Raw genomic sequence first — 16,197 nt, forward strand, 5'->3', positions numbered from 1 at the left:
AGACGCTCAAGACCCCCGCGCACAATCGAACGTTTATAAAGCGCAGTCTAAACAGGCAGCGGTAACAGATCAGGGTGGAGAAGTCTGAGCTAAACTAGAGGAAAGCAATACACAATAGTTAGGAACTGCTCAGCCTATGAAAAGCCCTTATTTTTTTTCAGCAAGAATTTGCTGCGTGTACAATAGTTTCACCCGAGAGTAGAAGTGTCTTCTATTTGTTTTAACTTCTCCCTAGCCTGCAGCCTAGTGGCGCGACCCTGCTAAATAAACAAAGACGATTCAAGCACATGTGGTGTTTACAGACAGGGAAAATAAAGATAAAGTGGCAGGAGATCTATTTGCCCAAGACGACGCCTACAGAATGTCAAACATTTGGTTTAAATGCAAGCACATGAGGGTGGGCGGGGCGTGTTTTTCCCGACTAATACGCTATTGTCCGGATGAGAAAAGCGGCATCAGACAGAGAGGGAAGTGAAAGGAAGGTGTGGCCGCCGAGCAATGAAAGACGCTGATGTATCTCGGACGCAACGTGATGCAACGACATCATTGTCCCGGCAGAGCGGCCTTTGGATTCCAGCAACACAGGATGCCAAGTCTCCACGCTATATTTAGCCGCGCGTGAGATTCACGCCATCAAAAGGATCGCATGCCTCCACATCATGTGAAACATAGTTCAGGCGGACAGTTGCTTGGATGCAAAACGTTTCATTTTTTTTTCAAGCCCATTCATTTGTGTCCACTGTCGTGGACATTTTTTTTGTATATTTAGTGAAACCAATCAAACAGGTGTTATCTAAATTTTGTTAAAGCTGCTGTATTAAACTCGTGTGTGGTTGTGAGTGTGTGTTAGCTGGAAAAAAGAAAAATGACTTACAGTGTTCTTCTGGCAAATTATTTCCTGATGGACGACAAAAAAAATAAAAGTACATTTAGACATTAAAAGAGAACCATTTGCATTATTTGAATAAAAAATACCTAGCATGAATGACTTGAAGGGGCAGTCTAAAAAAATAAATATGTTCTATGCGCTGAAAAAAATTGGCTGCCTGACGAATTGGATCAAAAACTGTAGGTTTTGGCGCAAAACTATTCCATTAATGCAATATGAACGCATTCAATGCCAAAGACGTATTTACACGTTTTTGCAAAGTCTAGCCATTCGATCCCATGCACATGGTTACGTGGATTGACATCCCCTTTAAGTGCCTTTTTTTTAATCCATATCAAGGAGGCAGCCATTTTGCCACTTAATGTTGACTACTAATAACATCACATTTGCGAAGGTAACAACCTAAGACTCATGTTTTTGAGATGTGGGAGGTTATGAACATCCCAAGACTGAATGAAAATAATGCAAAGTCCAAAAAAAAAGCTCTTGCAGCTATCAGAAATATCTGGCTACGTTTAAGCTAAAAAGCAAATGAATTTGATTTGAATTCCTTTCCAAAATATTTCCCAAATTAATCCGCTTCCATCAAATTAATGAAGCATTTGGGGGTTGCACACACACACACACACACACATTAGTCTGGCAATCCCATGCTGACCCACCTTGACGCCACCCAAATATAGATGCTAAACATCAAGCTTGTGATTAACCAACAATGCTTTTTTTTTTTTTTGGTGGCGCCGGTGGCGTGTGTCCTCATTATGTTTGTGACAAGAGCGTACCTGCAGAGATTGCAGCGACTCGGAATTGGTGTCACAGTAGAGGATGATGTTGTTGGCCATGCTGAAGCTCTCTCGGACTCCCAGGTGGTAGAACAGAGACGGTTGGCGGAAAGCGTCAGTCATCTCCACCACAGCGATGTCTGATGGAAACAAGCAGGTTAACTTCTATTATTTTAAAACATTGAAGTGAGAATCAGGCCTGTTATTTAGATGCTGGCGGTGACTATTTAACACCAGACAAATTTTTCAGTAATTTCCTATGGGAATAGCGTCTTGAGATGTTTGACCTTTGAGGTTCGACTATATCTCATTTTATCTCTTGAGTATGTCACCTAAAATGGACTTTATTTAGCCGAGGCTTGGAAATCAAAGGCAACAATAACAGCAGTGGCTTCTCCGATCTATTGCAAATAAAAACAAAATGCACCCAGTAGTATATTCCGTCTACCTGGATTCATATGCGCTGGATCAATAGGTCAGGTGAGTAAATATTACCAAGCGTCAGTCAAGCCTGCAGGAACTATGGCCAGTAAAGCTGCTGGTAAAGAGGTGGAGCCGCATTTCCGGGTATCATCGGCGACAACAAACAACACATCATAAAAGTTGCTTCTACTTTCTTTCATCATAAAAGTCATTATTTTTTATACAAAATTATGATGTTGTGTGGCTTTGGAAGAAGCAGCTTTATGGAACTCTAAACAAAGCCGCCATTCAAAAAAAAAAAATGTGAGTTGAAGGGAGAGACTAAAAATACCAACAATATTTGGCTATGCTAAACAGTTGGCAATCGTGAGTCGCATTAGCACACTAACAATCGTTCTCCCTGCCCCTTTTTGTTTCAATAAACTAAGGTGAACATGAGCAATCACGATTAGCATTAGCATGAAAGCTATCACCAATTAGGGTCAACAAAACAAACATTAACTACCATTCAGTTCACACCTATAATGTGATATCTACAGTGTCTTTAAACTCACAGACGGTGCTTCAACAATATTCCATGATTAAACCTGAGAGCGGAGCTCCCTGTTAGCTACAACGAGGTCAATAACTTCCTGTTAGTCTTCTTCTTCTGATATTCTTCCTGATATTAAATAGTATTGATGCATTGATAGTGTTTGATGTCAACAAACTTATTTTGGATGGACATGTTCACATTAAGCCAAGTGTTACAAATTCTATTGTTTTTATACTTACCGGTATAATATTTTTACCACGAGCTTCAGAATACGGATATCTAGTCATTATTTACAGTATTACAAAAACAAAACAAAACAAAATTTAGCAGCAGATTAAAGCTTCTTTTACACTACGCTCCTCGTCTGCAAAAAATAATTTGTTTATTAGGTGTTTGCAGTAAAATTTACTGAGCAGCAGTGTTTGTGCATATTTACAACATGATTTTGACATCATTTAATCCGCATACAAAATGTGAAATAATGTGCAGTTCATTTTCGTTGCACAGATAAAGTGTGCTTGTTCAGCAGCAGAGAATCGGAACATTCTGAATTCAGATGACTTTGTGATATCTTAACAATGCAACAAAGCATCTGAAAGCAAAGCACTGTCAGCCGACATGGCGGTATGAATAGAGAGCTGTGATGAGAAGGCGGCGGGGTAACTTGAGGCATTCTGTAAACCATTATAACTGACTCGGAGGACCGGATTACACGTACCTCGGTTGTCCTCACTTGTCATTTCAATAAGTCAAGGAAATCTATGTTGAGATAAAATAGAAACAAATCAAAGCAAAGAAAATAAAGCAATGATACTACTGTCAACCCAAACAAAAATTGATTTTCTTGCCTCCTGTTCCAAACAGAGCAGGCAAAATAATTCAATATTCTTTTCAGCAGTGCACAGCCTCCTGTGGCTGACTTTTCTTTTCCCAGGAGTGCCCAGTGTGATCGTACGCCTCCAGAAGCGTTGAATTCACTGACTGGGGTCTTTACTATCTCTTCAGTGTACAATAGATCCTTCCCCTGTTCCAATTACTCTTCTTGAAGAGTTGACATAATGATCCAATTGGCACAAGAGGCTGTTTAAGTGGATATTGATATTGAAGCTAAGAATGTGGGAAGTCATGCAGTGTATAAACTTTGTTTACAATTTATCTATCCATCTATCTATTCATCTATCCATCTATCTATAAAACAACAGAGGAAGGATCTATCTATCTGGCTAGTGCGCTAGCTAGCTAGCAAGCGACCAAGCTAGCACGCTAACAAGATAGCTAACAAGCAAGCTAGCGAGCTACCTATCTAGCAAATGGACCTACCTACCTCTCTAGCTAGCAATCTATTGAGCTACCTATCTAGTGGGCTAGCTATTGACTTAGCAAGCTAGCGGGCTACCTATCTATCATCAAGTAAGCTAGCGAGCTACCTGTCTAGCAAGTGAGCTATCTATCTAGCTGGCAATCTAGCGAGCAACCTGTCTAGCAAGTGTGCTACCTATCTAGATAGCAATCTAGCAAGCAACCTATCTAGCAAGTGAGCTACCCATCTAGCTAGTAAGTTACATATCTAGCTAGTAATCTAGAGCGCTACATATCTAGTTGGCTACCTTCTGACCTTGCAAGCTCGCATGCTATCATCTAAATAGTAAGCTAGCGGGTAACTTATCTAGCCTGCAAGCGAGTGGGCTACTTTTCTATCATGCAAGCTAGCGGGCTACCTATCGATCATGTAGTGAGCTAGCAGGCTGGCTATCGATCTAGTAAGCTAACCTATCCATCTATTAACTAGCAAGTGGGCAATCTATCTATCTGTTCATCCATCCATCCATCCACTGTAGTATTCATTGCATCTGTCTATAGTATCTACTTTATCTAGCCATACTGTTTATTGAATTTATCTATACTATCACTTCTCTATTCATCTAGCCGTCATACAGTAGATCAGTTAAATGTCTCAGACCACAATAAGTTAATCTTATGTGCGTTAAATAAGGTGTGGATGCATGTGTGACAATTTGAACAGGATCCATATCAATACAAGCAATATCCTATTTAATTGCTGTAATTGTGAAAGCACTCCGGCTACGAAAACAACATGTCAGGCCTGCAGTGGTCACTCAGGTGGACTCATTGTGTGGGCCTGCAGTTTGCCAGGGCTTGAATAAAGTGTGTTATAATCGAGCACAGTGGACCAGAACAGAAGATGTTGTAACCATGGAGACCGCTGGGAAACCGCTGTAAAAGATTGAGCCATCACTCTTTTGCTGCTGCGAGTTTTGGTCTGATGGGTACTAGAGAAAGAGGTGAATGTCAGAATAAGAGCTGCGGGAAGACTACACTGGTTTTCATCCCACCCTGAATACACAAGAGGATTTACTGTATCCATGCTCCGCTGGAAATTGTTTCCCACACTCAAAAAAGGAGTTTTCTTTGCAGGGAAAAAAAGAATCTCAGACTGTAACGTCTAAGTTCTCTGCCAAATTTCCAGGAGAAGCGAGTAAGAGGTGTGGCGCTCTCAAATCATTTCTGGCTGTAAAACAGTAACAGGGTTAGAATATGGCTACATTTAAATAGGACCGAAGTGATTGGGGGGGTGGATGTAGTCGTGTGAATAATTTTGAGACAAATCTTTCCCCATACTCGGGGTTGGTAATTCCCTGCATTATCAAGATGCTTTTTGGGTTTTTTTTGTATTCACTGTCAGTCAGGAAATTGCAGGTATAAAATAGTGATGCTAATCTCAGCTTTGGGGAAACTCCGCAGCCACAAATGAAGACATGCCTTTTAGCAAGTGGAGAACTTTACCATTCCTCAATCCGGATGAACATACTCATGTAAAACACACAAACATGAGCAGAACGGGCCGAACGGGACTTTGGAATACATTGGCAGTCACATTCAGCGACATGTGAGGCACGCCGAGTAGGGAAACTTTGTCAAAAAGAAGCGAGGAGGCAGGCGATTGTTACTAAGAATTTCAGAAGAACATGAATGCTTCCTTTCATGCACACAACAAAATGGAATCATATGATGCAGGAAATGCGGCCAGTCTAGCAGTCGCCTCCCTTTTTTTTTTTTTTTTTTTTTTTACCTCAACTCCAATTTGCACACACTGATTTTTTTTTTTTTTTACCAACTTGCTGCACCCCGCTTCCAAAAGAGGGGAGGGTGTGTAGGGTTGAATGCCGAGAACAGGATGCCAATTCATCTTCCAACTGACCACAGCATGCTGGGAGGAGCCAGAGAATAACTATAACAACTGTGAAGATTTAAAACCATAAAGCGTACTTTCATCCTTGAAAGACAGATGAACTCACAGACATGATTTTCATGAATTATTTGGATGTAGCCTCAACTTTTAACTCAATCTGACTTCAGAGTATTACAATATTGTAATTTGTGTGTCTGTTGGAATAATTTTACCGTTAAGGTAAATTCAGATTTATCCATTCTTCAGATTTACTTTAGTGCAGTTTAGAGCAGTGTTTCTCAACCGTTTTTCAATGATATATCCCCTGTATATATTTTTTCAGACAAGTACACCCACAAAACATTTTTGGATGATGTAAAAAAAACAAAACAAAACTTCAAACAGAGTTTTGTGCCATCTGTGTCTGATTTATTAACATTTGGAACTACATTTCTAAGCGGTATCCCGAATAGGGCTGTTGCTATCAAAGCATTTTAAAAATTGCAAAAAAAAAAAAAAGTTTTATTGTATTTTATATTGCTTTTTAAAATACTTTACTGATGTTGAACATGACTTGAAATGATTAAATCAAAGTACACCTAGCTTATCATCTTCTACATCTACACAAATGCATTGTTGGACACCAAAAAAAATGAGCAAGCAACAGTCAGCAAGTGCGATTAGCATTAGCGCACTAACGATTACCTTTCAAACACTGATTACCATTTAGATCACTACTACAAATTTTGTCTGAGCTAAACGGTTATCAAATACAATTAGCATGCTAAACATTAAGGTAAACATAAAACACCACCATTTAGTTCACAAAAACAAAATTACCCCGTGCTAAATGGTAAACAACTGCGATTAGCATTAGCACGCTAGCAATTTCGTTCACCCCAACATCATGTTATACGTACATTACACAGAATAACTTACAGACCAGGCTTCAACAACATTCCATGGAGAAATCTTAATAGAGTGTTTCGTGCTTGATTCCCCTCTCTAATTTAATTGTTTGCACTGACAGGTTATACTGTATTTATTGGATAATACACTCTACAACATTTTATCCGTTCTATTATAGAGCCTCATGTGCTAATATTGTCTTTAATGAAAACCTGCCAACTACTGAATCAATAGGCCTATGTGTTTTTAGCATACACAGATTGGATTACCAGACACTAAGTGTTGAATCCAAGCAACAGATATCCATCAAGATGGTCTTTGCATATGGGCGTTTTCTGTTCAAATACCGCAACAGGCATATTTTATTCAAAAGATGGCGGGATAGATGTAGCGTCCTCTATTTTATTTGTGGCTCATCTGCTACACAATTTAGCAGTAAGTTGCTATGTGTTTCAATTTATTTGTTCAAAATTTGAGAAGAAAAACATTCCTGTTGCAGCATTAGAAAGCATCACATTAGCTTAGCTGATACCTGCAAAAACCTGTTTAAATCCCCAAAACCCCTGAAGCACCTTCATGTACAGAAGCCCCATTTGTTAACAGCTAGAACCCATAGCAGTCACTGAACTGCTTATTGCATGACAATGACTCAGCAGTTTCACTCAACGCTGTTTCTGTAAGATGTTGGCTGCATGCCCCTGCTTTTTCAACAGCAACGCTGAGGGGATTGAAACTGTGGTTTTAACATTGAAAGCTGCTCTTATAACAGGTTCAGCTTGCCTGACAAATACCCTCTTGAACTACACGTGATGGTAAAATGCAAGAGTTTTACAGAAAATATGTGGAGTTGGAGTTCTTATCTTGGCGACAAATGCAATTTGTGAGAAATCTCGGATCCTTTTGCGCAAGGAGAGAGAGAGAGCGCCACTTGGAAGTGCAGCCACGCCCTCAGGTGCCATCATGGCGGAGGAGTTGCTCATTGAGTGTCCTGAGGGCTAATTCGTTGCGACCTTGTGCTTTCTCACCTGACACGCAACTGAGTATGCAGAGCTGACAAGAGGGGATAAACAACTTAGCGGGGGGGGGGGCAACTGAATGGATGCTAATCATCAATTTTCTCAGTTTGTCTCTTATTTTTTGTCTACTTGCATGTTGGCATGAGCCAACTAGCAGTTGACAGTTTATTGGGGAAGTTTTCAACAGAGGGTAACTATTTTGAGCTCTTTTTTAAATTTTTTTTGTCTTTTGAGGGTATTTTTAGACACAATTTGATTGTTTCCTTGCAAAGTTTGGTAAATGAGCCACCTCTTTGACATCAACATTTTACTTCTCTTTTTCGGTGAGCAGAGAAGGGAGGGCTGAGCAATTATGGGGGGGGGGGCAAGAAAAAATGCAAACTTTTTGCACTGTTGATTAATGTTCATTTTCTTAAGAAATAGTACTAGCAGGTGCTTGTTAGCGGTGTTGGGAGTAATGCATTGCAAAAGTAATGTAATTACTGTAATGCATTACTTTTTAATGTGGCAGTGTAACATATTACACACAAAAAATAGTATTTTATAGTAAATTGTATTAGTGATAAATGAGAGTAACGCAATGCATTACAATGCATTTTTAGCCTGAAAATGATGTTTTACTGTAACTGTAAATTTGACTGTAATTTCAGCATTTTAATAACACACAGCATGAGTTTTAATTGGATAGCCATGATCTATGTTACCATCAGAGTCAGGTGTAGACTTATAATCGCGTTCTTGTCAAATTTACCCAAATTGAAAAAAAAAACAGGGGGGGTCAACTTGTGCTAGGAGAAATACGGTCCCATGCATTGTAGAATATATATATATATATATATATATATATATATATATATATATATATATATATATATATATATACAGTATATGGAAATGTTCTGCCATCACACCCAAATGATTCTTTTCCAATTTCCACACCACCATGTGACCCAGACACTTAAAGGCCAACACCTCCTTGTTGCATTTGACAATGACAAACAGTCCGTCCATATTAACAGGCAGCTGCTGTCTGGCCAGGAACCCGCTGCTGGATTTCTGCTGCAAGCCTTCGTCACTCACTGTACACACACACACACACACACACGTGCAGGAAGAGGCGACACAGTGTGTGTGTGTGTGTGTGTGTGTGTGTGTGTGTGTGTGTGAGCAGATACTGTGCGTTTCTGGGAAAATGCCTGGGCCCTCCCGGGTGAACCGTCAAACATTTCCACTGAAGTTCAGAACAAGATAAACAAATGAAGAAGAAAAAAAAAAGGGGGGGGGGGGCTGTGTTTCTATGGCCAGAGAAATCATGCACTGAAGCTTGCAGTATGTTATGCATGCATTATTAATAGTTTTGGTATAGGAAAAAGTTGCATACGTCCAGTTTAGCGTTTAGGCCAGTTTAGACATGTGCAGAGCAATGTCTACAAAACATTTGTTTAATAGTTGGAATGAATAGAAAACATACTTTCAGTTGGCTTACACTATGAGCAGGGGCGGAGCTACATGGTGGCCACCTCACACGAAGAAAAAAAAAAAGTGATTTTTTTTTTTTATGCCAGTTTTACATGGATATTATATTCTTAGACCCCTTGAGACCAGCCATTAACTGCATATTTACATTTGAATGTGACGTGTTTTGACTAAATCGATATCTCAATTTTGATTTGCGGAGACATAAGCCCAGGTTTTGTGAAAACGCATCACATATATTAAAATTAAAGGAAAGATTTTATTTCAAGAAATCCTGATTGTGCATGCCACCCCACAGGGAAAAAAAAAATCTACACCTGTGACTATGGGGTTTTAAATTCTTGCATTTTATCCTAAAAAAAAAAAAAAAAAAATCTGCTGATTCAGTAACATGCCTTTTGATTCCTCTGCATTTGAGCAAGTTGTGCCAATTATTAAGCAATTGGACACTCTCATTGGAATTATGGATCACATTTAGACATCACAAGGTTCTAGAGGTGGCCTAAACAAATCACGGGGTTCATTTAGACAAAAAAAAAAACAGGATGCACTGGGCCAAATGATTCTGAAAAAAATTGCAATCGTTCCTCATTTATATTGCTACTTAATTAGGGTTTTTTGAAGGCCTTTATTCTAAGTGTTTCTTGACAAACAAAAGAAATAACATTCACGAGTAACAAAATAAATAGAATCTGATTCATAGAATGCTTTGCTTTCACGCAAGAAAAAAGGACATGCAGTTTTGTCCTTTCCTTCTTCTATAACTTCCCACAATTTTACCAAACGAGTCAAAAATCAGATTACAACAATGATGCAAACAATTGTGGCTTTCCCACTTCAACTTCTTTTTTTTTTAAACATTTTTTTGCCGGGATATGTCTATACATGTCTGAAATCACACACCACATCCAAAGCACAACTTGTATTAAATATTGAACTTAAGTGAGGCTCACTGACTTGAACGTGCGTTCAAGCGGGAATAAACATCATGGTGCATGATGTAAGGGCTGCAGTCAAGTAGTGGCATGCAAACTGCCTGCTGAGTCTCGAGCAACCTGTCCTGCAGGCATCCACTTTCCCGGAAAAGAAGTGATACAGCGAAGGCGCGACCTTTGACACTTTGATTGGGCACGGAGAGCATTGCAGCACCATGCAGTCATGAGGAATTACATTTTCTTTCAGCAAAACCGCAACGCTGGTCCCAATCCTGATCTTGGTACCAACTGAGAAGTCTAATCCAACACGGTCTAAACCGCATGTCCAAACTAAGGCCCGCGGGCCATTTGTGGCCCGTTGTTCATTTAGAAATCAACCACAGCATACATTTAATAGACTGTAGTGTTTCTAAATATACAATTTAAATATATACAAACTATTTAACTTCACATTTATTTTAATTAACACTGTGCTGCAGTGGTTCTCAAATGGGGTACTAGTATCCCTGGGGGTACTTGAAGGAGCTTCAGGGGGTACTTGAGATTTTTGATAAAACTAACTAACAAAACTCCTTTAAAAGTAATTATTGAATTAATTGTTTCAGGAAAATAAAAGTTGATAAAACATATTTTATATTAAGTAGGTTTCATTATTGTAAAAAGCCGGATTCTTCCCATCCTAGAATGTTTCGACCCAACTTGTCATGTGCCACCTCTCGTCACCTGTCAAGTTAAGTTGAATACTTTTCTGTGGATAAATATTTGTTTATAATGATTTCTTTTTGAGAACAGGTCCAACACTTTATATTGAAGATTTTTTTGTGGAAACATATTAATTCTTAGGTGTTTCTTTTCGATAACAGATTTCTTCTATAATCCGTAAGAGGACACTTTAGATTGGCTATTTTTCATACAAATAAAGTTTGAAGGGGTCTAAAGTTTAATTAATCAGACACTGATAGTATTATTAGGTTTTTTTATTTATTTATTTATTTACTCCAAAATGCTTTGCACTGGTTAAGGGGTACTTTGCTGAAAATAAATTTCACAGGGGATACATCATTGAAAAAAGGTTGAGAACCACTGCTGTGGTGACTAATAATTCATTTTTTACAAGCAAAAATTGTTTCATACGATTTGCTGTGCATCAAGCTCTAAATTGTGATTGCATGAATGATTCCCAAGTAAATGCACAAACAATGTTCAGCTTAAGACACAATGGTTCCATTTTGGTTTTTCATGTAGAAAAGCAGATATTTTCTAGCGGGTTACAATCACTGACCACCCCAAAAATCTTGTAAAATCCTAAACTATAATGGGAAGTTCAGTTAGCAGTTTCCCAAAACGAATCTATAAATATACAGTTGTTTGATGGACTGGTTTCGTGGTGCTTGATGAAATAAACAGTTTCAAAGTGGCCCTTGCATCAATGGTTTTTCCGTATGTGGCCCGCAGAAGAAGAAGTTCGGACACTGATCCGGACCTGCTGGTGTCCACAACTTACAAGCAGCTCAATGCACCAAACAGCGGAGCAAACCTCCATCCTTACCTGCATTGTAGAAGATGTCCAGCACCGTGGTCTCTCCAAAGTCCAGCTTCCCAAAATGGACCGTCTCAAGTTTGCTTCCCACAGTCTCACAAGCGTCCTTGAGGCATTGCAAGGCCATGCACTCGGCGTTGATCTGCTGGCTCGGTTCATTGTTGACCACATAGGCGACACTCACCGGCCTGCTTTTGCACGACTTGCCCGTGGACAGCAGCAGACCGCCGCCGTCTATGTCACAACTCCCGGAAATGTGTCCGTGCCCCCCGCCCGCCACCACCGAATCGTGCCAGAAAGTCCCGGCTGCGGGAACCGCAACAACCGAGGATCCGGGAGCTCCTCCGCGGGCGACGCAGGTGCTTTCCCCGCCGACATCACCTTCTCTGGCGGGACAAGCCCCGAAGCAAGGCACGGGCAAGGAAATGCCCTCCTGCTCTTGACTCATCTCGAGCGTCTCTCTGTCCTTTAACCCGTGGATTGAGAAGAACTGCTGGGCCACGGGATCTCCATGGAGAGAGCCCGCGGTTACGCACGGCGGTTTACGCGCGGCGCCTCACACCTGCACTGGCACCAGAAGCAAGTCTCGCGTGGATTGGACAGACGTCACCTAGCCGCAAGGCAAAGTCATGCTGCAAAACCTTGCACCCCGCACCTCAAGGCTATTCTCTCAAAAACACAGCACGAAAAAAGCGGAAAAAAAAAACCAAACATGTCCGTGCATTCCTTACTGTTGCAGGGGGATCCACGCAAGTTGTGCAAAGCTGCAGAAACGCAACTGGACTCGACGTTAAAAGTCGTGCAGGAAGTAGACGATCGACGCTTGCAACGTCGCGTTCAGTAGTCGAACCCTGCCCAGCTTGTACTGTTTATCTTGTGTTCCTTCTACTTGCAGCGCGGTGGGCGGGGACAGCGAGCGGAAAGCCTCGTGGGTGTGGGCGGGGACTTGGTGACCACGTGTGAGGCTCCCGAAAGCCAAACCTGAACCGGATCGTTTGCCATAGCAACGCGTCTCCAAATATAGTCATGCCAACTGCCGGGTGAAACTCACGTTGATAAAAGCTGAGGTGAGGAAACATGTTTAAAAACTAACCCATGCAACATACATAGTACCAAAACAAACAAACAAACAAAAACATCAAGAACATCTTTTGGTTTAAATGAATAAATAAAGACGTAAATAAATTTTGCTTGATTTTCGAATGCCAGAATGCATTTGAATGCACCTCGTATCTTGTAAAAGACATCAATATTTCTGTTAGCGGCTAACCACTAAAGCCAGGCACTTGTGCCATTTCCTGAGGGCATAATTAGCTAGGTTTTTTTTTTTTTTTGGCTGTTATTTTTTTTTTTTATTTGGGTTTTTTCATTTCTGAAGAAGTCATATGAGTATTAAAAAAATGCAAGAGAAAAATGTACATATTGTACATATGTATAAGAACATATGTGGGCGCCTGTATACCGTAAAATGCAGACTGCAGATAATTCGATACTGTCTTTTTAGCTTATATCAGTCCAATATGTGATATCTATATTGGATCGAGGACACCGAATGTAACTATCAGTGTTTTCAGCAGCACTTATCTACAGAATAACTCAACAATAACCGAAAGCTTTATTTTTTAGAATTCCTGTTTTGAGTCGACACCTAGTGGTGACATTATCACATTACAATCCCCTGTGAAAATTCACAGGAATAGTGGCTGATAAATACACGAGAACAATAGCTGTCACAAAACAAAACAAAATAAATAATAACGTCCTAATTCGACGACGTTTTATGTCGTCTGATGAAAGAAAGCGACGCAGATCTGAATAGGTCTTTAAAGTCACCTTTCCTGGCATATTTACACTTTATTTAAAAAAAAAACCCACAAAAGTAAAATAATACCGGAATGTTGTACGACCTAACTTTTTTGGGTGGGTATTGAGATGGACTCGAAGGAATATTTTTTTCGGATTAAGTCTCCCTCACGAAATTCCGTCGCAAAAAGAATTCTTTAACAATCCCAGTTCACTTGTCAACCACTAGATGTCAGTCAATAATAGCAAATCGACGTTAGTCTCTTCCTGCCTTGGTTTACCTGTGGCGCAGTCACGTGACATTTGCATCCAGTATGACCGTGTCTCCCATTCACGTTTAAATTTCAAGACGTGCTTCACATTTTATGATGATGAAATTATGACAAAGTGTGAAACAGAGTGTATTGATGTCCTGTGATTGGCTGGTGACGTAGGAAGGCTTCAGCCCACTCGTGGGGGATAATGCTGTCCCAGACAATGTTATATAACATTGACCTCTTGACCCTCATTAGACACGAGAATCAGTATTCCGAGTAAAGCTAGTTGAGTTGACAGGATGGTTTTCTGCATGTCAAGCATGTTTTCTTTGGGCCCTGTAAAAAAATGCCCTGCAGGAAGGTTGTCTTTCATCTTAATATCATTAATGATAGTTTGAATTTTCAACTGCTTGAGTGAATGCACGTTTAAGGATTCAAATGAAGATTGTGTGAAAGTGATGCAAGTTAGTTAACAGCTAATTGGTAGTCAAACGTGTGATGGTTATGTGGGAGTTATTTCATTTGGTCTCAGATTTTCGGATCTTAGAATTTTTTCAGTCAGCTTCCTGTTGTTGATGATGCTTTATGATGCCGAATATTTTTCAGTTCCATACATTTTCTATGGCCGTTTATTCTCAACCTGCTGTGCATTTTCTAGAGTCTTGACCTCTTAATGTGTTTGAAGCTTTTCGATTTTAAATGGATTTTTAAACTGGATACTCCAAACGAGATCTCTGTGATTAAAAAATATAAATATTTGAATAGGTATTGTATCGTAAATAAGTAAAATATAATTTCACCTCATCATTCTTCTCAATATGTCAATTTTTATAGATTGATTATTTAGACATTTGCAGGTATTAATCTTTAATGCACTGACAGCTTTTTTTTCCTGTCAGTTTGACATATCCAGCTGCATTTGAATGCACCACACGCATAGTTAGTTGCTAATGCTGAAGATTTGTGCCCTATTATACAATGACAGCATCAATGATTAATAATCATTGATTGTATGCATTTTTTTGTAATGAAGGGGTGTTGATGTTGGTGTTAATGTCTATGGCTACTGCATTGTCATCTATGTATTATTTGGGGTGCTCACAACACACCATTGGTGTGAGATGTGATGTTGCATCCTGGGGATTTTTTTTTTCTTTTCTTTTTGGACTGGACTGTAGTCCCAGGAAAGAAATGGAAGCTTGGCAGTGCTCTCTTCCCTTGACCTGCCGAAATGCTTAAAGCAGCTGCCTACCAAGCGACAACCCTCAGACAGACGCTTGCAGGCATTGTGTTTTTTTTTTGTGTGTGTGTGTCATCACAACATTCTTTTTTGCACATTTTTTGTTGCCTTTTTTCTCTTTCCAGGTGTAGATAAGTGGTGAATAAAAAAATGGCTGCATGTCTTTCTGTTGAAAGCTGAAGGTGCAATTTTCTGCGTATGTATGCATGCTTAATGCCTCCCCCCATTATGTTGGATTGCAAAGAAGCACAATAATGTCCGTGGGCCACTTTGACCCGAGATATATTTAGCCACCCAAACATGTCAGAAATTTGCATAATGCAAATCCAATATTTTAAACAGTGTTTATGCATGTTTACCAAGAATAGTCTCTGGGTCAATATGACCCGGAGGAGTGTGTTGACCCAAAAACTGTGTTTTTTATTGGAAACCTGGTCAAAAAATAACAAAGCCAGTACTTACTTTAAAACTGCATGTTACATTAGTTTTTATGGAATAGTATTGGCATCCTGGGTCAATTTGACCTGGGCTATTTTTTTGTGCATAGTGCTGCTAACTAACAAATTTTGTGTCGTCCCCACCGCTGTGCAAAATCCTGCTAACTAGCAAAAATTTTGAGAAACCCTCGCACCGGAACCAGCAATAATACTCTTGGGTCATTTTGACCCGGGTTTTTCTCATTAAATCAGAGATAGTCGTAAAAGTGTTTTTTTAAAAAAATGCAAAAAAAAATGTTATTTTTAAAGGATTTTCAGCACAAATCTTGTGCCGGAAAACTACATTCAAGATTTTCAGACTTTTCCTTTGAAACGGGTCAGCCCTAAAACAATATCCAAATCCTGAGGAAAAATTCAAATCCAGACCATGCACTGAAGGATTGAATTTTTCTATGGGTTTGGATGTGGTTAAACGTCCACAGTCAGTCTGTGCTGCAGCCTTCAAATAAAGCCACCCACCATGAAATGGTCACTCAGCTCTGAAATGGAAAGAATCACTCAAATGGCGAAAGAAGTTCCGTTAGTTGGGCGGCGCAGGTAAACGACAGACACTTTAAGGCACAGACTTATTGCATCCCTCCATAGATATCTGCCAACGTCCACACAAACATTAGCAGGGGAAACAAAATTACAGAAATCTGCTAAGTTTGACAAATGGCAGGCGTAGCTTCGCCACCAGCTATTAGCCCGCAATGATTAATAAGT

At 39.8% G+C, this 16,197-nt stretch overlaps 1 protein-coding gene across 2 annotated transcripts in view; it reads right to left on the reverse strand.

The window, feature by feature from the left end:
- Positions 1-12,552, reverse strand: part of map3k5 (mitogen-activated protein kinase kinase kinase 5) — a 38,242-nt gene extending 25,690 nt beyond the window's left edge. For both annotated transcript variants that reach the window (XR_015863807.1, XM_088403435.1), the window contains exons 1-3: positions 11,705-12,552; positions 1,672-1,811; positions 875-898 (exon numbers count right to left, since the gene is read on the reverse strand). Coding sequence is in view for 1 of the 2 variants with exons in the window: in XM_088403435.1 (XP_088259561.1) it covers positions 875-898; positions 1,672-1,811; positions 11,705-12,143 (603 nt within the window). In the remaining variant the exon portion in view is untranslated. The remainder of the gene's footprint in view (positions 1-874; positions 899-1,671; positions 1,812-11,704) is intronic.
- Positions 12,553-16,197: the final 3,645 nt, after the last annotated feature.

The sequence above is a fragment of the Hippichthys cyanospilos genome, chromosome 20 (assembly GCF_059441005.1).
Source record: "Hippichthys cyanospilos isolate Australia breed blue-spotted pipefish chromosome 20, RoL_Hcya_1.0, whole genome shotgun sequence".
Taxonomy (NCBI): Eukaryota; Metazoa; Chordata; class Actinopteri; order Syngnathiformes; family Syngnathidae; genus Hippichthys; species Hippichthys cyanospilos.